Consider the following 22,047-nt stretch of genomic DNA (forward strand, 5'->3'; position numbering starts at 1 on the left):
ATAGCCTGGCCTGAGTGCTGTGTTCTGGAAAGGAGTGGGGAAGAGGTGAGGAGAGGGAAGCTGGGGGGTGACATGGACCTTATTGAAGAATTTGAGTTTTATCCTAAAGGCATACAAGAAGCCACCGAAGAGTTCAAGGTGGGGCTTCGGGGAATGACAAGATCAGATTTAAATTTAGAAAGATCTTTCTGGCTGCCCTGAGGGAATGGATTGGTGCTGGGGCTGGGTAGAAGACTAGTTCTCAGGCTGATGCAGAAATCCTGGAAAGAGCTGATGGTGATCAAGGTGGACGTGACAGAGCTGGGAATGGAGGAAAACAGGCCAGAAGGTAGGGTAGACATGATGGGCTTGAAGGACTTGGTGACTGATTGGATTTGGGGGATGAGGGGAACGGCTACAGTGACACACCCTTGCCCAGGTGTTTTTTTTGTTGTTTTGTTTTGTTTTTTAAGATGGAGTCTTAACTCTGTCCTCCAGGCTGGAGTGCAGTGGTGTGATCTCGGCTCACTGCAACCTCTGCTTCCCAGGTTCAGGTGATTCTCTTACCTCAGCCTCCCGAGCAGCTGGGATTACAGTTGCCCGCCACCAAAAAAGCCTGGCTAATTTTTGTATTTTTAGTGGAGACAGGGTTTCACCATGTTGGCCAGGCTGGTCCTGAACTCCTGACCTCAGGTAATTTGCCAGCCTCCCAAAGTGCTGGGATTACAGGCATGAGCCACTGCGCCTGGCTCTTGCCCAGGTTTTGAGCATGAGCAGCTGTGGGGTGGTGCAGTTTATTGAATTTTGTAGGGGGGAAAGGAAGAAGAAGAAATGTTTTCGGGTGGAGGGAGAGGGAAGATGATACCTTCAGTTGGCACGTGTTGGGTTTGAGGGCCTGTGAGCCTCAGTGAGTGGAGTCTAGGATGTGGTTGGGTGTATGGATTAAAGCTTGAGTTAAAGGAAGTATAGATTCATTCCTTAACCAACCACTGAGTGTGGCCTTGGGAATGCGTGCTGGGAATGCAGGGCTGAACGTTCTCCTGCTTCTGTGGTGCTCTCAGTGTGGGAGGGGCTAGATGTTAAGAAAATATATGTCGTGATGGATGCTGTGATAAAGGTGAGCCCAGGGTTCTGTGCTGTGACAAAAGCAAGGTGTGATCAGCTCTGCCTGGGCGTGGGATGGGGAGGGCTTGTCAGACAAGGAGTCCTGGGAGTTGGGTGAGGACGCTTTGCCAAGCAGAGAGAACAGCACATAAAGGTGCAGAGCCTGGCACATTTTAAGGTGATCCTAGAGGAGAGTGGTCCTCTTAGCATGTGCCACAGAAGAAGCTTGATTGTTCATCTTTTTTGGAAGGGGGACTTTGGGAAGGGTTAACGTGTATCAAGTACTTACTGTGTTCTAGGTGGTAGAGTCTGCATGGATGTTGGATCAGGGTTTTGTTGAAGGCTGCATCTTCCTGGGATTTCCCAGAGGTCTGGCTGGACAGGCACCGAAACCCAATGTATCAGTCCTGTGAATGCAACTGTCTCTCAGGGATAGCTGTGTCCCAGGCGCACTCCCAGAGACCAGTGCAGCAGTCAGATGCCAGCTCTGGATTTTTGCTCAGGTTGTGGCCCTTTTTGTGGTGAAATTCTCCTGGTTGTAGGATCAGTATGTTCCCTCCCTGAAGGCAGGCCTGCCTAGGAAGCTAAGTCAAGGTCAAGTGGTTAGCAGAGAACTGGAGCCAGAGTCCTTGGTTTTGCCCTCATGAGATGGATCTAGATCTGCGACACAGATCGACTCACTGTTGGGCAGGGCAAGGTGTTGAATCTTTAGGGCCCAGGAACCCCTCACGTGGATGGATGGACTCCGCCAATATCTTTCTGGGGTCCCACCACCCTTTTTAAAGGTGCATGCTTTAGCTACTTTATTGCCTTCAATCTGGCCTTTGAGCTGCTCTGTGTCTTTAAGGCAGTTAATACTGGGAAGCCCTGCAGATCAAATATGCCAACAGATATGTTCTATTTGGCTTACAGTATTTTTTAAAGTGTGAATTAGTTGCCAATACGTAAAAAATTGAATTTCATGCAGAAGTCTGGATTTCCACCTTCTCTTTAAAACCTAGGAGATTGGCAGCCCTGGGTATCGTCTTGCTGGATTGAGGCTACCCCTCCCCTTAGATGGGCCTGGTGCTCCAGCTTGGCCACAGGAGTCCCCACCAGGCCTGCCTACTTTTTCTATTCCCTATCTAGAACTTGCTTTAAGGTAACTAAAAAAAAAAAAAAAAAAAAAAAAAAAAATCAGTTTTATTGATGTAAAATTACATACAACACAGTGCTTCAATTTTAAGTATTTATAGTTTGGTGACTACCTCTCTCATCGATTATGTGATGATTTCAAAGTTGAGCCCCTAGAGGGCAATCTTACACCTCTTTCCAGGTTTTCTGGGGTATTGCACTGGTGCTGCCTGGCACCCTGTGTCCTAGTGCATTGCTAGGTACTTCAGTTACCTTTGTCTCCCTCTTTACCTTCATCCTGGGAAGCTGTGCTTCACTAGGGCAGCTCTGTCTGACTGCAAAATCTTTGTTCTTTCTACCAAACTAAGTTGCTTTCTAGGCTTAGCTGCAGAAAGGCTATTCTGAGGGTCTTCTGAGGAAATGCTAATTGTTACATGTTAAAAAAAAAAGTAATAATTGTAGCAACTGTCATTTGTTGAGTTCCACCATATTCCAGGAGCAGTGCAAGATTGTTTTAAATAGTTTGTCTCCGGTCCACAATCCCAAGTCACCCCTATTTTGTAGCTGAGGAGGCACAGGCTCAGAGAGATTGAATTACTTGCCATGGCCAAGGGGCAGTTGATATGGGATAATTTGGTAATTATATTGTGTTATTTGATAACACAGCCCAGAGAGGGATATGTTCAGCTGTTCCTGAGGGGGGCACTAGGGGTGCAGGTAGCAAAACTTCCTGGAGGGGAGGTGATGCTTAATTAGCTCTGGCAGGATGAATGGGTGTTTGTCAGGTAGAGGTGGGGGTGAGGTGGGGGTAGGGTGGGAAAGGGCCTTTTAGCTAGAGGAATAGCATGAGCAAAGGCGTAGAGGCATGAAACAGTCTGGCTTTGGGAGAGAACTGGAAGTGAGGCTACTGAGTGGAGATGGAGAGGGCGATGGTTTCCTGTGAGACTGAAGCTGTAGGCAGGGGCCTCTGATCTGGTAGGCTCTAAGACCTGGGACCTGGAATGCCTGGAAAGGAGTTTCACCTTTATCTTGAAAGTCAGTGTTTTTAAACTTTGCCCTGAGAAGCCTTGGCAAGACATTCCGTTTTTTCCACACTCACCTGAACAGCTCTGCTTCATTGGTTTTGTTTGCTTAGGTTTCAGTGACATTTCTTTTGGAGAGAGGACTTCTTGGCCAAAAAAATTAGTAGTCCACTGCTGTTGGTGGGGGCCGTTGAAGGTATTTGAATAGGATCACAGCTTGGTTAGAGTCTAGAAGCTCAGAGTTGAATTGACTGGAGGCAGGCAGGGGACCAGTTAATGTCACACGAATTCTGGCGCATCATCTCCTACCTGCAAAATGTGATTCTGTTTATGTTCAGCCATTGTATATGTCTACTTTGAAGATATCTGGCCCCATTTCCTTCCTCCCCCTGCTCCACTGAGCTAAGAGAACAGCTTAGAATTAATATTTAAATTTTGTTCTCTTTTAGACTGATTGAGGAGTTGAAGCTGTCTTTGAAGAGCAAAGAAGCTTTAATTCAGTGCCTTAAAGAGGAGAAATCTCAGATGGCATCTCCTGATGAGAGTGTGTCATCTGGAGAGCTCCGAGGACTTTGTGCTGCTCCAAGGGAAGAAAAGGAGAGAGAAACTGAGGTGAGGCGACGGGACATGAAGAGGGGACTTTAATTAGCCAACCAGACTCCTGTGGGAGATGGAATGTGCATTCAGGCCTCATGGTTCATACACAGCCTGCTTCTAAATATGAGACCATTGTCAGCTGAGGAGTGAGCAGAAACTGCCTTTGTCAGGGGCCCTGACGTTCTTTTTCCTTTTCAGCCTCCTGCTCCTATAAAGAGTTGCTTAAAAAAAAACCAGTCCCTACCTGCTTGCCTCTGTTTTACCATGTGTTGATTTGTTGTTACCTGGGGACTTTATTTTCATCCTTTGGGTTTTCTTAGGATACAGTTGTGGTGCATTGTTTTCCATCTTGCCTTTTGGTTAGAAGTAGGTGTGAGGCCAACTTTGGTCTGCAACTTGAGAGGTAGGGTGGGAAGGGGACTAACTTGTATCGGGCTTGGCAGCATGGGAGGGGTTCAGTATACCACCTCGTTCAATCCTGCCAGCCACCTGGTGAGGTAGAGCTCATGGTCTCCTTGTCAAGTTTAGAAACAGGCTCAGAGGAGTTGTTACATTTTTCCAGGTTCCAAGAGATGGGTTACTAGTAGCTGACCCCAAAGCCTCCCTGGACTCCTGCCCCTGCCCTAGGCGGCCTCCCCAGCAAGCTCTTTTGAAGAGGTTGGGCAGGCCAGGGAAGTGGAGGTAGGTCTTAGTCTAGGCCTTCCATTCTTGTTGGACCAAGAGTAGCTGCTGCATGTGGTATATTCACACTGGGGATGTTCTGGTTGTTCACAGAAAGTCTTGGTTTCTTCATGGAGCAGGGCCTGTGTTCCTACCACAGCAGTGAATGCGGTAGCCTTGCCAGTTCATTTTCATCTGTAATCCACAGTTGTTTCCTGCCCCTCCTCTTAACTCTCTTTCCCACTTCCGCGGCACGGCCCTCTAGTAGGCCTTCATCTTGTTCAGCAGCACCGTGGTTTACTCTCTGTGGGGCTGGTGATCAACCAGAGTAGGTTGTTGTCTTCACATTTTTCTTCATTCAAATCAGGTGGGGTTTTGGGTGGGGCGGAGAGAGGGAGGGGACACTTGTTTTAATGAGTTCCGCAGTAGTGGGGGAAAGTGAGTAAGCGACAAGGACGTGCTCATTCTAATTGTTCTGGAGAAGCTGTTGGATTGCAGTGCCTTCTTGACACCAATTAATGCCTTTTCTTAGGCTGCACAAATGGAGCATCAGAAGGAGAGAAACAGCTTTGAAGAGAGGATCCAGGTATGTTGATATGGTTTTAAAAAATGTATTGAAGATTTAGTCTATTCTTGCCTCTTGTTTTATTGAGTACAACAGATAATTCTGTGTCACAGTAGCTGTCATTCATTGAATGCTACTGTATGACAGTCGAGCATAAGGTACTCTAGAAAGGGTTTCTTAATCTTTGCAGTAACTCTGTGAAGTAGGCATTCCCATTTTACAGATGTGGTACCTGAGGCCCAGAGAGGTGAGGTCACTTGCTTAAGAGCACATAGCTAGGAAGAGGTAGAGCGAAGATTTGGACCTGCCCATGTGCCATGGTTCCTCTGTCACAGCAGGAGGCATTTGTGGAGTGCCTGCCAGCTTAGAAAGTGCTTTCACATCCATTATCCCATTTGATCCTCACAACAGCCTGAAAGGGAGGCGGTGGTGATTATCTTTAGAAATGAACTCAGACTATAAATGTATAGTTCAGTCTCCATCAAAAGGAATGAAATTAATGATCTGTTATTTCCCCCAAATAACCTGGTATGGTTTCAAAGAGTCTGAGTGACTGTATTCAAATTCCAGAAGGCATTGGAATCCTTCCCATAGGAATAGCTGTCATCGTCTTAACTGATTTGATCCCCTTCCCTTCACCCAGCCCTGTTGCCGGGAGCGGTAACACAGTAACTTGGAGTTGATGCCACTATGTTCAGCTCCACTTGGAAACATTAATCACAGGTTGACAGGAATAAGATAGAATAACTGCATTTGAGTGTGCTCTTAAAGATATATTTACAGTGCATTTTGGTTGGAACACATCAACTTAGTGAATCTTTTTCTAATCTAATTTAGGCACTTGAGGAGGACCTGAGAGAGAAGGAAAGAGAAATTGCTACAGAGAAGAAAAATAGTTTAAAGAGGGATAAAGCCATTCAGGGTTTAACCATGGCATTAAAATCAAAGGAAAAAAAGGTATGTCTGATACATGTGAAGTAAGATTTTTCTTTATTAGCTTCTATGACTGGCCTGTCCTACCCTGAATTTTTAGCTTTAGATAAAAAGTTTATAAGAGAGATGAGATAGTATAGAAAGTGGGGAAATAATCCTCTAGTCAACCGGGAATTCTTTTGGAGTGTCTAATCCAGTGCTGTTCAATAGAAATATAATATGAGTTACATATGTGATTTAAAACTTTATAGTGGCCTCATTAAAAGAAGTAAAAAGAAACAAGTGAAATTAATTTTAATTATGTATATTTATCCCTCCAAACATAATCATTTCAACATGTAATCAATAAAAGTAATGAGATAGTTAACACTTTTTTTTCAGAACTGTTTGAAGTCTAGATATGTTTACAACACACCCTCAAATCAATCTAACCACATTTCACATGCCAAGAGCCACATGTGGCCAGTGACTGCTGCATTGGACAATGCAGGTCTAATCTTTTGAGGGATAACAGAAGAGTGAGATAAAGGAGTTTGGGAGGCAAAGCCATGACTGTGAGTTGGTTAAAGAGCTACCTGAATGTTGCCTTTGTGATCCAAGGTGGTAGCTGATGGTTCTGTGCTGTTTTCTTGTCCTTACTATGGCAATCTGTTGTGTCCTAGTAACTATGCAAGGAACAGACACAGAGAAGAAAACCCAGCTCTGCTTGCAAGTCTATTGGGGAAGAAAGAGTGATGAGGGTTGTGATTGAGGGAAGTGTAGGGAGCTGGGGAGGCAGAGGGAAGGGGTCCTGATCCAGATTAGGTGTGGATGTCCGGTGTGTGGAGCAGTGCTTAGAGGAGGAGGTGCCTGAGCTGCATCTTAAAGGATCAGTAGGAGTTAGTTGGGAAGGAAGGCGGACAGCGGGAGAACACTGGTCAAGGCGTTTAGTTAGGAGAGACCCCATATGCACCACAGACAGTTTGGAGTTGTCAGAGCACAAAGTGTAAAACTTAAAGGAGGCGAGAGAAGAAGGTGAAGCTTTTTCAAGTGGCCAACCAGTGGGGGTTGGGGAAACTAATCATATTGAGCTGCTTGAGTGGCACTGAAGGCCACTGAAAACTCTTAAGCACATTTTCATTTTGGAAAGGTCTCTGGCTCTATCTGGAGAGTGAATTGCAGAGGGAGAGAATAGAGGCTGGGAGACCAGTAGCCTCGGTGAGAGCCAAGAAAGGCAGAATTAGAGCAGTGGGCACAGCAAGTAGGAATGGATGGGGAGGGGCTTATTTAAGAAATAAGATTCGAAGTAATTAGAAATAAGGTTGGGAAAATTTGAGGATTAGATGTAGGACTTCAGAGAAGCATAGTGAAGGATGACTTCAGGTGTCTGGCTTGCATGACTAGAGGTATGGTGGTGCCATTAACTCAGCTCAAAGTGTGGATAATGGAGGTTGATAGCAAGATCTGGGGCAGTGGTAGATGTGATGAATCTGTTTAGAAAGTGCTGACTTTGAGGAGCCCGTACACCATCCAGATGAGATGTCCAGGAGGCAGATAATGTGCATGCGTAAAGTTTGGAGAGTGCTCAATCCTAAAGAGGTCAATCTAGGAATCCCTTGTGTACAGGTGTGAGTTAAGATTCTGAGAATTGACCTACTTACCTAAGAAGAGTATAGAATGGGAAAGAAGAAGATTGGTGATGGGACTGCAGAGGACATCAGAATTTCAGGGATAGGGAGAGGAACGCACAAAGGAGACAGAAGGAGTGGTTGCAGAAGTAGGAAACTGACCAGGAAACTGGTGGTGTTGCTAAGCAGTTTGAATGATCACCAGTGTCAGGTGCAGCAGAGATTTGCCTCCTAGTAATAGTAGTCCTGGTGGGCATGGTGGCTTATGCCTTTTAGGATCGCTTGAGGCCAGGAATTTGAGACCAGCCTGGGCAATAAGGTGAGACTGTGTCTCTAATAAAACTACAAAAAAGTAGCTGGATTTGGTGGTGTTCACCTGTAGTCCCAGCTACTTAGGAGGCTGAGGTGGGAGGCTTGCTTGAGTACGGGAAGTTGAGGCTGCAGTGAGCTGTGATTGGCCACTGCACTCTAGCCTAGGTGACAGAGCAAGACCCTGTCTCAAAACACACACACACACACACACACACACACACAAAAGTAGTCAACATTGTATCACTTTTGGGGAGTTCTAGGCCCAACTGGGACCAGAAGCCTTCAAGTATGTCAGGACACTGGTGTCGGAGCTGCTCTGGGTGCTGGCAAAGTCCAGGGTGTGGCCACGGTGGTTCATGGCTAACTCTGGGGTGTAGGAGAAAGTCACTGGAGGATGAGGAATTTGGGGAATACCCAGGCTAGGTTGTTGGGCAGGTCATTTATAGGGATAGTAATAATAGTAACAGTATGACCAAGGCATTATGTTAGCACCAATGCACATTACCTCGTTTAACACTAATAACACAATAGCTGGGTGAGTGGTGATACCCTCATTTTACAGTTGAGGAAATGGAGTCTCCAAGATGTTGAGTACCTTGCCTGAAGTTATCCAGCTAGTAAACGGCTAAACTGGAAATCCCACTCGGATCTTTTCTGATTACAAAGCCCTTGATTATAAGCACGACACAATTGAGCAGGAAAAGCGTGTGGGCTGTGCAGAGAGGAGAGCCCAGTTAGATACTTGGCTGGTATTCGTTATATTTCCCCAGGTTGAAGAACTTAACTCTGAAATTGAAAAGCTCAGTGCTGCCTTTGCTAAAGCCAGAGAGGCCCTGCAGAAAGCACAGACCCAGGAATTCCAGGTAAGTGTTCACTTGGCGTAAGTGGCTGTCTCTTTGATCCTGACCCCTGGTGAGGTGAGGACTTTGCAGCTGAAAGAACTTGGATGATTTTAATAAGGAAAACTGTGGGTGGTCTTTAGTGATAGAATTCTTCGCTCAGTCTAATTAAAGGGAAATTCTCTACCAGATTTGGGAGATTTTCTAGCCCCCTCCTCAATATGGTAATGATAAATACCTCCACAGTTAGGAGTGCTAAGTGTGCTCTGTGCTAAGTAATAATGCAAGATAATGTGGATTATCTCATTTAATCTTCACCACCCTATGGGGAAGGTAATCATCATCCCTCTTGTGTTTGTACTTTTTTCTTTTTTTTTTTTTTTTTGAGAAGGAGTATTGCTCTGTCGCCCAGGCTGGAGTGCAGTGGCCGGATCTCAGCTCACTGCAAGCTCCGCCTCCCGGGTTTAGGCCATTCTCCTGCCTCAGCCTCTGGAGTAGCTGGGACTACAGGCACCCGCCACCACACCTGGCTAGTTTTTTGTATTTTTTTAGTAGAGACGGGGTTTCACCATGTTAGCCAGGATGGTCTCGATCTCCTGACCTCGTGATCCACCCGTCTCGGCCTCCCAAAGTGCTGGGATTACAGGCTTGAGCCACCGCGCCCGGCACTTTTTTTTTTTTTTTTAAACAGAGTCTCACTCTGTCGCTGCGGCTTGAGTGCAGTGACGCAGTCTCTGCTCACCGCAACCTCTGCCTCCTGGGTTCAGGCAGTTTTCCTGTGTCAGCATCCTGAGTAGCTGGCATTACAGCCCACCACCATGCCTGGCTAATTTTTGTATTTTTACTCGAGTCTGGGTTTCACCATGTTGGCCAGGCTGGTAGCGAACTCCTAACCTCAAGTGATCCGCCTGCCGTGGCCTTCCAAAGTGCTGGAATTACAGGAGTTAACCACTGCGCCCAACCATATTTGTGAGGTTTTGAGACTCAGGAGGGTGTGCAGCTTATTCACTGTCACACAGTTAGCAAGTGGCAGAGCCAAGATTTTAGTGTAGTAATTGCTAATAATAGCAAGAGACATTTATTGAATGCATACTATGTGCCAAGGCCTGCTGTGTGCTCCATAGATTATCTCAGTTATTTGCACAGCAGCTCTATGAAGTAAGTATGATTAATATCCTTTTTTTTTTTTTTTTTTTTAAACTGCTGAGGAAATCCAAGTTAGTTTCTAGTAACTTGCTCAGGGTCCCAAAACTGGTAAGTAATAGAGCTAGGATTTGACTCCAGAGCCAATCTGACTCCAAAGGCTGTGCTTTTACTGTCATCCCATATCTCCCTTACCTGGCTGCTTTGGTCCCAGCTGCTCTTTTCCAGACCTTGATGTTTTTGACCTGCCTTTTCTCTCCTCCCTCCGTCCCCACAATGTTGTACTACAAGGACTCCTGCTGGTCAGCCCCTCTTTCTTCCTATTTTTAATTTCATGTTTTAAATTATTTTAACATGTTTCTTCTCATGTTTCTAGTTTTCCTACACAGCTTATACCTATCACTAATAACTTAATAAATCAATAAAGTTTCATCATCAAAGTAAGTCCATACTGCCTAAAGCTTCCTCCTCCCACCCCTTGCACTGATGTTGCTTTTGGTTGTAATGTAGAAGTTAGAAGTTAAATCTGATTTAAGACTGATTCCCAAAATTCATATCCCATGCCTTATCTTTTGCAGAGCTTTGATTCACAGTAAGAATAATTGAAGTAATTTGGCTTAAATCATGGTACGCTAGGAACATAGACAAATCTTCGCTTTTGGAATCTCAGACTTGCCTTTGCTCACCATTTTGACAGTGGTTGATGAAATGGAGCTAAGATTACACTTTAGACTGTTTCTCTTTTTCCTTGCCTAGAAAATAACAAGCTTCAGAAGCTGAATTCTTAGGGAAATTATGTTTCCCATTGCTTGGGAAAAAATCTGTTGGCTGCTGATAGCCAGAGAGAGCGGTATAAACATTGTGATATTTTACTGGTTATGACGGGCCTTAAAGGAAAGAAAGGAATCTTATAAATTTAAATGTTACCCAGATTTATTACATACATTTAACTTAATAACCCCTGTCTTAGTCAAAAGACTCTAAGAATGAGTTTTGAGGTCTTACAATGTACAGTGTTGGTCGGGTTTCTTATCTTGCAGCACACAGAGATCAGGAACTGTTGTAACTCCTCAGGTTATACATGTCAGGTTGGCTCTTCAGAGAACGCTCATTTAATCTTTGCCCAAGGAGGTAGCAGATTTACTAATCAGCGAGTTTTTGCAGGACTTGAACTCAAGTCTGTCTTCAAAGCCTATGTTCTTTCCACTCCTCTGATTGTGTGTGAGTAAATGCACACAATACACCTGTGTTGACTATCTCATTGTGAGGCATATGTAGTTTGAATGGTGCACAAATACACGTAAATGCATTTTTTCCCCCATGTATTGGGATCTTTTTGGGATATCGTGATTTGAGCCAATTGCAGCATGAGTTAAATAGCCAGCGTTCACAGGGTTGGCATCAAGCCTGACACTGAAGCAACAGCAGGTGATATTTAAACTCTTGAAGTGATTGCCAAAGTTCAGAAGTACAGAGGTGTGAATTCTAGTCACTGGTATCACTGTGAAGGTAATAGTGTGGGCTGGCTGCTGCTACCTCCACACTCATTTAAAAAAAAACTTTCAAATTGGAAACGGTATCCTCCCAGCTATTAAATTAAAAATGCACATTGTAGGAAATTTATAAAATACTTAAAGTAGTAGTGAGAGGTTGATAGAAATCATCAGTAAACTCACCTCTTGCCTTGACTCTGTGCCTCGACTCTAATGCGTATTTGTACATATATACATATACACTTTAAAAAATTAAATAGGATTATAATATGTATTTTGTTGCATGACCATTTTTTAAAATTTAACATTCTTGCCATGGCAGTATATATAGACCTACCAAGTCTTTTCTTTTTTAATTTTTATTTTGAGATAATTGTAGATTTACATGTACATTCTTTGTACCCTCTACCCAGTTCTCCCAAAGGTAACATCTTGCATAATTGTGATGTAATATCAGGACATTGACATTAGTGCAGTCCTTTGACCTTATTCAGATTTTTAGCAGTTGACCTGCATTCATTTGTTTATGTCTGGGGGTGTGTGCATGTTTAGCTTTGTGCTACTCAATCTTTTTAAACAACTAAGTATAGTCCATTATATGGAGGTAACATTTTTACTGGGAAGAATGTGGAGTGGGACATGGATTTGAACCTTGACTCTGCTCTTGCAGAGAGCAAGTAGTAGTAGTATAGTCTCTGTATTAGTACATTCTCATGCTGCTAATGAAGACATACCCGAGACTGGGAATTTACAAAGAAAAAGAGGTTTAATGGACTCCTCTGTATAGCTGAGGAGGCCTCACAATCATGGTGGAAGGCGAAGGAGGAGCAAAGACACATGTTACATGGCACAGGCAAGAGAGCATGTGCAAGGGAACTGCCCTTTATAAAACCATCAGAACTTGTGAGACTTATTCACTATCATGAGAACAGCATGTGAAAAACCTGCCCCCATGATTCAGTTACCTCTCACCAGGTCCCTCCCATGACGTGGGAATTATGGGAGCTACAATTCAGGATGAGGTTGGGGTGGAGACACAGCCAAACCGTATCACTAACTCTAACCTTGGGCAAGATATTTGAGCTCTTCCAGCCTGTTTGTGCATTATAAAATCTAGATAATCACCCAAGGTTTAAAGGTTTAAATAAGAAAGTGTACCTGGGCTCAGTAAATGTTGTTAGCTCACCCTTAAATTAGGTCGTATTTGGACAAAAAGGTTTAAATAAGAAAGTGTACCTGGGCACAGTAAATGTTGTTAGCTCACCCTTAAATTAGGTCGTATTTGGACAAAAACAGAGTACTTTGGTCTGTTTTTCAAATTCTTGGTTAATAGTGTTATTATATATAGCTTTTGGTTTGTGAAGCCTATTATTTTTTGATTGGGAATGAAAGATAATGGAGTAGGTAAAGGAAAAGTAGAGCTAGATTTATTTATGTTGTACCCACTGAAATGGCAATTTATGTATCATATGCTATATGAGATATGTATCATATGAGATATATGATATGTGAGAGATATATCATATGAGACATCTCATATGAGATATATCACATGATACATATCATATGATACACCTCAAATGACATGTATTGTGATATATCTCATATATGTGATATATGATAGATCTCATATATATCTGATATATGATATATATTATGTATATATATATTTTTTTCAGACGGAATCTTGCTCTGTCACCCAGAATGGAGTGCAGTGGTGCAATCTTGGCTTACTGCAACCTCTGCCTTCTGGGTTCAAGCAATTCTCCTGTCTCAGGCTCCGGAGTAGCTGGGACTACAGGCGCATGCCACCATGCCTGGATAATTTTTGTATTTTTAGTAGAGATGGGGGTTTCACCGTATTAGTTAGCCTGGTCTCGAACTCCTGACTTCAGGTGATCCACCTGCTTCAGCCTCCCAAAGTGCTAGGATTACAGGCGTGAGCCACAGCACCCAGACTGTGTATCATGTTTAATCTTCACAAGAAGAAAATAGAGACTATTCCTCCCAAAGTGTTGGGATTACAGGCAGTGAGCCACTGTGCCTGGCCAAGGATGTGTTTCTTGATATGAGTGTATTCAGTTTGAACATTTGTTCAGCTGTACACGGATGATTTGTGTACCTTTCTGTATATATGCTATATTTAGTGGAATGCTGGTAAACCAGCTTTCAGAAAAAAAAGAAGGAAAAAATAATAATAATAAAAAAAGAAGCCATTACTTCCCATTTCACAGATGTGCATATGTTTGATAAGCATATGTATTTTCTTTAACTGTGTATTAATGAAATACCACATATTCTTGACTTGTTTTGACCATGGACTTTGCTGAAATTGCAGTCTCTCAGGCTGGCCATTGAACTAGCATGCTGACCACTTTTTTTTTTCTCCAAATGAATCTGGGTTTGAGCCACTCTGATGTGGATGAACATTGGAAGTGCTTAGATTTATCTCTGCTTTTTGTCAGCCTAAATAACAGAGAGAATCTCTCGAAGAGAAAATGACACTTATTCAGGAATAGGACATGGCAGTGGGAATACATGTACCATAGCTATGTGCATGTTCAGGGAGGTTAAGGAAGACAAAGATTTTTAAAGAAAAATGACAATTACATGATTGTATTGAGATACTTATCCTTGGCTACAAAGATCAATAACAAGGATGACACCAGTCCTAGGTTGGATAGGCAGTTGCTGGGCAGATGTCCTTGCAGAAATATTTTTTTGTGTAGGATTACAGTGGCCCTTGTGCAAGGTTGTGGTTTTTACAGAGTCTTTTGTGGTAGTTTTTGTTCTGAGGCATTTATGCCTGAATAATCTGTTTTCATATACCCGAATCTATTTGTCAAGGTTGTTTTTTTATTTTTATTTGATTTTTTATTTTTTTAAACACAAATAACTCCATTTTGATTCTGACAACTTTCACATTTTCAAATGAAGGTCTTCATTTTCTACCATTTAAAAATGACTTAAATTGTTTTTTAAACCATTATTAAAGTAACATGCTCACTTACCTTAAAACATTTGAAAACACAGAGTTGTGAAGAAAAAAAATTAACTATAGTCCCACGCAACTAAAGACAGTCACTGTGAAAATTTGTGCTTTTCTTTCTTTCTTTTTTGAGACGGAGTCTCGCTCTGTCACCCAGACTGGAGTGCAGTGGCATGATCTTGGCTCACCACAACTTCTACCTCCCGGGTTCATGCAGTTCTCTGCCTCAGCCTTCACAGGTAGCTGGGACTACAGGCACCCACCATCACGCTCGGCTAATTTTTGTATTTTTAGTAGAGACGGGGTTTCACCATGTTGGCCAGGCTGGTCTTGAACTCTTTACCTCATGATCCACCTGCCCCGGCCTCCCAAAGTGCTGGGATTACAGGCATGAACCATGGTGCCCGGCTGAAAATTTGTGCTTTTTTTCCTGGTCCTTTAAGAAAATACTTCTTTCATACAGCAGTAGACTTTTCTTCCTTAACATCCACATCATAAGAAATATTATCTTGTTGCTTTGGTTTCTGAATGTTGTCTATGTTAATCTTTTTCTTTTCTTTTTTTCCCCTAAGGCGAAGAAGAGCCCAGGTTTCTTGGTTTGTTTCATGAGGTATGAAAATTAGCTCATCTTTCCTCTCTGCCTTCTCTTCTAGGGGTCTGAAGACTATGAGGCTGCTCTATCAGGAAAGGAAGCCCTTTTGGCTGAGCTGCGCTCACAAAACCTCACCAAGAGTGCAGAGAACCACAGACTGCGTAGAAGCATTAAGAAGATCACCCAGGAGCTGAGTGACTTGCAGCAGGAGAGGGAGAGACTGGAGAAGGACCTGGAGGAAGCCCATCGAGAGAAGAGCAGAGGAGATTGCACCATCCGTGTGAGTACCGCCTTGCCCTTCTCACACAGTGGACAGTGCTTTGTGGGGCCATGTGGCTGTGTCTGGTTGTAGGGTGGTGTTCAGTACAGAAGACTAAAGAAAATGCTTTACTTATTATCTCACTACCTAGAAATGACCGGCTTCATTTGATCTATTTGGTATTTCAGTCCTTTTATTCTCTCTCTCTCTCTCTCTCTCTCTTACTCTCACTCTCTCTCTCTCTCTCACTCTCTCTCACTCTCTCTCTCTCTCTCTCTCTCACACACACACACACACACACACAGAGTTGTTATCAAATTGAAAATACAGTTTTGTATCGTGCTTTTTTAAGTTTAATGTTCTCTGTCTGGTTTGTTGCCATGTAATGAATGTTCTTCAAAAACAATTTTTTTGTGCCAGCATAATACTTCATCACTTGGATGTATTACAATTTATTTAACTAGTTCTTTTTTGAACGGTGTTTAGATTATTTTACTTTTTTTTTTTTTGCCTTATGACTTCTGCAGCAAACATCCTTGTACATAAATATTTATCTGCTGATTCTTCCTTTGTTGTTTTTTTTGAGATAGGGTCTCACTCTGTTTCCTGGGCTGTTCTTGAACTCCTGGGCTCAAGTGATCCTCCCACCTCAGTTTCCTGAGTAGCTGGGATTATAGGCACATGCCACCATGCCCACCTCACCAATTATTCCTGATAGAGGTATAATAACTGGGCCAAAGAGTATGAATTTTTTAAGGACTGTTGTATAGATAAATTCAAATTGTTCTACAGAAAGATTATACCAGGTTTCTCTAGGTGATCTTTTTTATGACTGTACTCTATTTAGCATTGGGTATTAGCATTTAAAAATCCTCTCTGAATTTGGTAAGCTTATTAAATTTCAATTATGCTTAAACTTAAATCTTCTGTGTCTTTTAATTTAATCCCTCCTGAGAACATAGCCTTGGTTCAATCAGGTAAGATGGGGGTCTGGGTCTGAGTGATCATTGCCATGCAAGTTAATTGAATTGTCTGCCTGAGATCCTGGGCCAGGCAGTCATTAGAGTAGAGGACTCAAAAGAGTACCAGTGGTTAGCTCTATGGTGCCTGCTGCTGATGGCACCAGGATCCAGAGGTTGAAATCCCAATGTTAACACTGAAGAAAGAATTGAAATGCAAATGTTTGTATATTTTAATAAAATTTTAACAAACATTAATGGGTCCATAAAGGAAATCTGGAAAAATTAGAAAATGGTAGCTATAATTCCAATACCCTAGCAAAGTAACTCTGATTTTCTGTACTGCCATTCAGTCCTGGTGCACCTGGGCTCTTGGTCTAATCAGATTCTAAATACCATTCTGTCTTTGATCACTTAGTCTATCATAGGCACCATCTCATGGTGTAGGCTCCAGAACGATCATGTTGCATGCTGATGCATACTCTTTCACTGAATAGATTTCACATGATTTACTTAATAATCTCCTTTGTTGGACATTTTGGCTATTTAAATAATGCCACAATGAACGTCTTTCGACATAAGGGTATTTTCTCTTGAAATCCCTAGGATAGATCCTGAGGAGTGAGATTACTGGGTCAGATAGTGCCTATATGTATATATATGTAAATACATATTTTTTGAGACAGAGTTTCACACTGTTGCCTAGACGGGAGTGCGGTGGCATGCTCATAACTCACTGCAGCCTCAAACTCCTGGGCTCAAGGGATCCTACTGCCTCACCCTCCTGTGTAGCTGGGACTTCTGGTGAATGCCACCATGCCCAGCTAATTTAATTTTTGTTTTTTGTGGAGACAGGGTCTGGCTGTGTTGCCCAGGCTGGTCTCAAATTCCTGGTCTCCAGTGATCTTTGCATCTTGGCCTCTGAAAGTACTAGGATTACAGGTGTGAGACACTGCACCCGGCCAATATTTTATACTGGTTGGTTAATCATGTTGCCAAATTATTTGTCCAAAAGGCTGGCTCATTTTATGCTGCCACCAGCAATGTTAGAGTGCAGTAGTATATTGCATGTTATTAAAAGACCTGTTTCTCATATTTATTCAGTGTTATTGAACACACAATGTATCTGGTTTAGATACTGATGGAATTACAATACGTAACTCCTGAAAGTTTTCTTTTTCTAAGGGAGGTGAAAATGCTATACAAGACAAAACGCAAAACAATTTAAAATCCACAGCTAATTAATATAACCTATACTCAGTGCAAAAGATCGTGTGTGAAGCGGTAGTCAAGGAAATCTAGGAGGGGCTGACACTTGAGAATGAGGGGGGTCAGATTTGAGTAGTGTGACTTTCTGTAGATGAGGTAAAGAAAAGGCTGGCCAGAGGGTCCATTTATACAGCTGCATGTTTCATAATCAATTCTTATATCCTTCACTATTAGATGACAATTTTTTTAGTTTAAAACAATTATCCCCCGTCCCCTCCTGCTATTATAATGTTTGTGTGGTAAAATTTGGAAGGCCGAGGATGAGGGGATGACACACACACACACACACACACACACACACACACACACACACTCTCTCTCTCTCTCATAGATAATATATAATACGTAGTTTTTTATATCATAACTTAGTCTTTGTAATCATTTGAGATGGCTGTATAATATCAAGCATATATACTGTAATTTCTTCGTAATTTACTTATTCATGTAAACTCTGGTGCTTCTAGAAGAATTTTGGGCTGCTGTGGATAAAAAGATGTATTAATGCATAACATGTATACGTCTTCATATGGAGGTATTTGGCAAGGAATGGAAGGGGACTGTGATGGCAATAGGGCAGGGATTGGGGTGAGTACACTGTGGGAAGGACTTTCTTGTGAGTGATAGAAACCTAGCTTGAACTAAGTTTGGCAGAAAGGGAACTTGATTGCCTTGTGTAACTAAACTGCTGGAAGGACAGGGGCACTGGAAAACTGCCAAGACCAGACTCACTCTCTGAGAGCTGGCTTCTTTTTTTGCATCCATACTCCAGTTCCAAGAGGTTGGACTCATTGCCAGCCATGTTGGGATCACATCTTCCCAATTTATTGCAGAAGAAGAAGAAGGACTCCCACACTTTGCTGCCCTGGCTGGTTTCTTGTCAGGATGGCCAGATGGGTGATGTACTGAGAACCCCAATTTGGGTCACATGTTCATTGTGCCTTGGCAGAAGGGTGTGTGTGTGTGTGTGTGTGTGTGTGTGTATAACATCATTGGCAGCCTCCCCTAGAACCACATGTTTGGAAGGGGATGAGCAGGTACCCAGAGAAAGTGGTATTTTGTTTCAAGGCACTGGGCAGACCAAAAGTAGCTGTATACTCTAAATGCTTTCCTCAGGTGAGCATGCTGGTGACTCAGGCTTCCTGGCGTCTCATCGTGACTACCTTTATACATCAAGTTACGTACATGTTTCCAACAAGATGATTTGGCCACGGTTTCCTTCTTTTTGTATAGATATTGCATCACAGTCGTATCTCTAGTTAACTTTTTTATAGTCTAAGAATTTGATGTGTGCATCTCACATGACTGTTTTACACCAGGTCTTGGGAGTACTGGCTTACTCAGAGTCTGAGGAAACATGGTGGGGTGGTGCCTTTGCCTTATGGCGCTAGGATAAATGCACAGGTGGAGCATAACACACTAGCCTTGCATAACTTCCCAGCTTGTTTCTGGTAACTAGGCTCCTTATTTAACTGGAGTGCCTCCCACTCACCAGCTGCTACAGGTGTTGCTTTTGGATTGAAACAGAAAAACCTAGACCTTTTGTGATGTTTCTGTCCTGGCAAAAGAAAGGAATCCATTCATACATTCAGCAACGTTGAACACTTTGTGCAAGTCCTCTACTAGACAAGGAGAAAATACCACAATAAGGACATGAACAAACTACCACAGGAGCACAGAGAAAGGAAGTGGCTTGCAGGAGCAGGGAAGGCTCCTGGGGAAAGTAACTTTTGAACTGGTTCTGAAGTTTGAGCTAGAGGTTAATAGACAGGCAAGGGAGAGGAGGGTTTTGTGTAGAAGGCAAAGGTTTAGAGGTTGGAGAGGGTATGGTGATTTTGGGGAAGAAGAGTTTGGGGTCGCAGGGAAGGGTGGTTCCTCTAGGGATGTGTCAGGAGATGAACCTGAGAGATGTTGGCTTGTGGAGAGCCTTGGATGCAGAGTCTGGGCACCTGGATTTGAGGTGTAGGCAAGGGGGTAGGGGTTGGGTATGCCAGTCAGAGGACTGACAGCATCAGATTTGCAGTTTAGAAAGACTAGTCTGAGGGATGTCTAGAGGATGGATTGCTGAGGGAAAGCCAGGAAACAAGAGGAGAAAAGGCTTTTCCTTAACACATAAGTCAGGCTCTGAGAGGTCAGGGTTATGGGGGAAAAGAAAAGGAACCTGTTTCTTTGTAATGGGGATGCTCAGCTGTGGCTTGTAGGGCTTGACTTGGTGCGTATTCAATGCTTCATCCACGAGGACTCTAGGATGTTCACCTTTGGGTCCCTTTCATGTTTACTCAAACTTTACTGCGTCCCACAGGTAGGATAAAGAAAACATTGATAAGAACAACATCCAAAACACAGGTCTTGTTCTCAATTCACGTTCAGCTCAACCCTCATTGTCTCTTTGGTTGCTATTCAGAGTGGTAGAAATAAAGCAGGTATGATCCTCAGGGGTAGACTGTACTTTACAGTTTATAAAGATTGCCTGTGTGCCCACGTGATGCTCCCAGCCTTGGGTTTGGGCGTAGAAAATGTTTTTCCCATTTTACAGATTAATCTGTGCCTCAGAATTTACATTGCTCGGTCATCGTTACATAGATGGTGATATGTATGTGACATGGATTCAGGTCTATGGACTCTATCTAATTTCAGGACTTTGCTAAGATACTACACTGTTGCTATGCCAAACCACCAGTAATTATGTTGAGAATACTGTGCTTTTGGCAGAAAGGAAGATTGGTATATTTTCAGCTTTTCAACAGACCAGAATAATACATTCTCAAGAACACCCAACTTGAAGTATTCTGGCTAATTGAAGCTGTAAACATTGTAATTTGTTCCTTTTGTGTTTCAAAAATACTTGCAGAGGTTTATAGAAAGTCATAAGATTAAATGAAATTAAAAATAAAGGCTTTAGGGTCAAGGAAAAATAAGAGTGACTGGCAAAATGGAACCAGAATGAGTATTTTAATTCATTCATTTGAGACAGGGTCTTACTCTGTCACTCAGGCTGTTGTGTAGTGGTATGATCCTAGCTCACTGCAGCCTAAACCTTCAGGCTCAAGTAATCCTCCTGTCTCAGCCTTGAGGAGATAGGACTATAGACATGCAATACCACACCTGGCTAATTTGTTAAATTTTTGTAGAGAAAGGGTTTTGCTATGTTGCCCAGACTGGTCTTGAATTCCTGGCCTCAGGCAATCCTTCTACCTCAGCCTCCCGAAGTGTTAGGATTATAGGTGTGAGCCACTGCGCCTGACCCAGAGTGAGTATATAAAAATGCACACTGTGGCTGGGCACGGTGGCTCATGCCTGTAATCCCAGCACTTTGGGAGGCCGAGGTGGGTGGATCGCCTGAGGCGAGGAGTTCAAGACCAGCCTGGTCAACATGGTGAAACCCTATCTCTACTAAAAATAAAAAATTAGCTGGGTGTGGTGGCACCCAGCTACTTGGGTAGTCCCAGCTACTTGGGAGGCTGAGGCAGGAGAATCGCTTGAACCTGGGAGGCAGAGGTTTCAGTGGGCCAAGATCGTGCCACTGCACTCTAGTCTGGGTGACAGAGGGAGACTCTGTCTCAGGAAAAAAAAAAAAGTACATGTTGTGATATCCTTCACAGTGCTAAAGAGGGGGACTTATAATTCAACTGGTAGTTCCTGGCAAGGAAAGCAAAAAGAGAAGATCAGTTACAAGGTCTCCAGTGTCTGTAAGAGGAACATGTCAAGTGAAAGGACGGCTTTTGCTGGCACTGAGGCCCAAGGAAAGAATTGCCTCTGGTGGGCTATTATAAAGAGTACTTTGAGCAGTTTATAGCGTCTTCAACAATACCCCATTCAACAAAAGCTATTCTGCATGGGGCAGATCAATGTTATCCAAGTCAGTAAGTTTGTAAGTAGGTTTTCTGGGACTATATCTAGCTGTTTCCCATTATTCTCTTTTTTTGGACAAGAACTACAAAATCAGTTGGAAATGCTGCAGCTCTGTTTTACAGATGAGCACTGACCTAAAGCCTATATACAGGATCCAGATCAAGCAGTCCTGGTTTTTGTAGCATTCCTTGAATTTTGATGGTAAGCCAATCATTACTCTTGGATGTGATCAAACCATCCTTTGCTCATGCCAACAACGTTTATTGCCAGTCTCATTGTGCCTGTTCTTTAGCATTTTGTAGGGAGGCAATTTTTTACTGAAAATTCAGCTTGGTTCAGAGGCTTATGAATTCACTGTGTCTGGTTGTGCATGAACACTGAGAAGTTGAGCCCCGAGAGTCAGTTCTCCATGTTTGTTTGTTTTAATTGCCTGTGATTGCAGTGACTTAGTGCCAGTTGACTCAGCATGTGTTGTAATTTGCAGTTTTTTGTTTATTCAATACAAATTTATGGAGTACTTGTAACGATATTGTTAGGCTCTGGTAAATACAAGCTTTGGTTTTTACTTTGGGAATCTTATTTACAATGAAGAAGGTCAAAAAGTGAGGATCACAGATAGATCCCCTGTATTGTAGTATACCTCCTTGCTGCCAAAGGGGCCCATATCCCTTCAAGGAAATTCAGGAGACCTTTGCAAAAACAAACAAAAAACCTGTTGTTCCCAAGTCTATGCCCCAGCTGTGATGTTTAAAGTGGCCTACTC

General features: G+C 42.9%; 1 protein-coding gene across 4 annotated transcripts in view; it reads left to right on the top strand.

The window, feature by feature from the left end:
• CDK5RAP2 (CDK5 regulatory subunit associated protein 2) overlaps positions 1-22,047 on the top strand; it is a 185,775-nt gene that overhangs the window by 46,128 nt on the left and 117,600 nt on the right. For all 4 annotated transcript variants that reach the window (XM_025359182.1, XM_025359184.1, XM_025359185.1 and 1 more), the window contains exons 8-12: positions 3,668-3,830; positions 5,008-5,061; positions 5,878-5,997; positions 8,663-8,755; positions 15,010-15,228. In XM_025359182.1, the coding sequence (XP_025214967.1) occupies positions 3,668-3,830; positions 5,008-5,061; positions 5,878-5,997; positions 8,663-8,755; positions 15,010-15,228 (649 nt within the window). The remainder of the gene's footprint in view (positions 1-3,667; positions 3,831-5,007; positions 5,062-5,877; positions 5,998-8,662; positions 8,756-15,009; positions 15,229-22,047) is intronic.

The sequence above is a fragment of the Theropithecus gelada genome, chromosome 15, assembly GCF_003255815.1.
Source record: "Theropithecus gelada isolate Dixy chromosome 15, Tgel_1.0, whole genome shotgun sequence".
Taxonomy (NCBI): domain Eukaryota; kingdom Metazoa; phylum Chordata; class Mammalia; order Primates; family Cercopithecidae; genus Theropithecus; species Theropithecus gelada.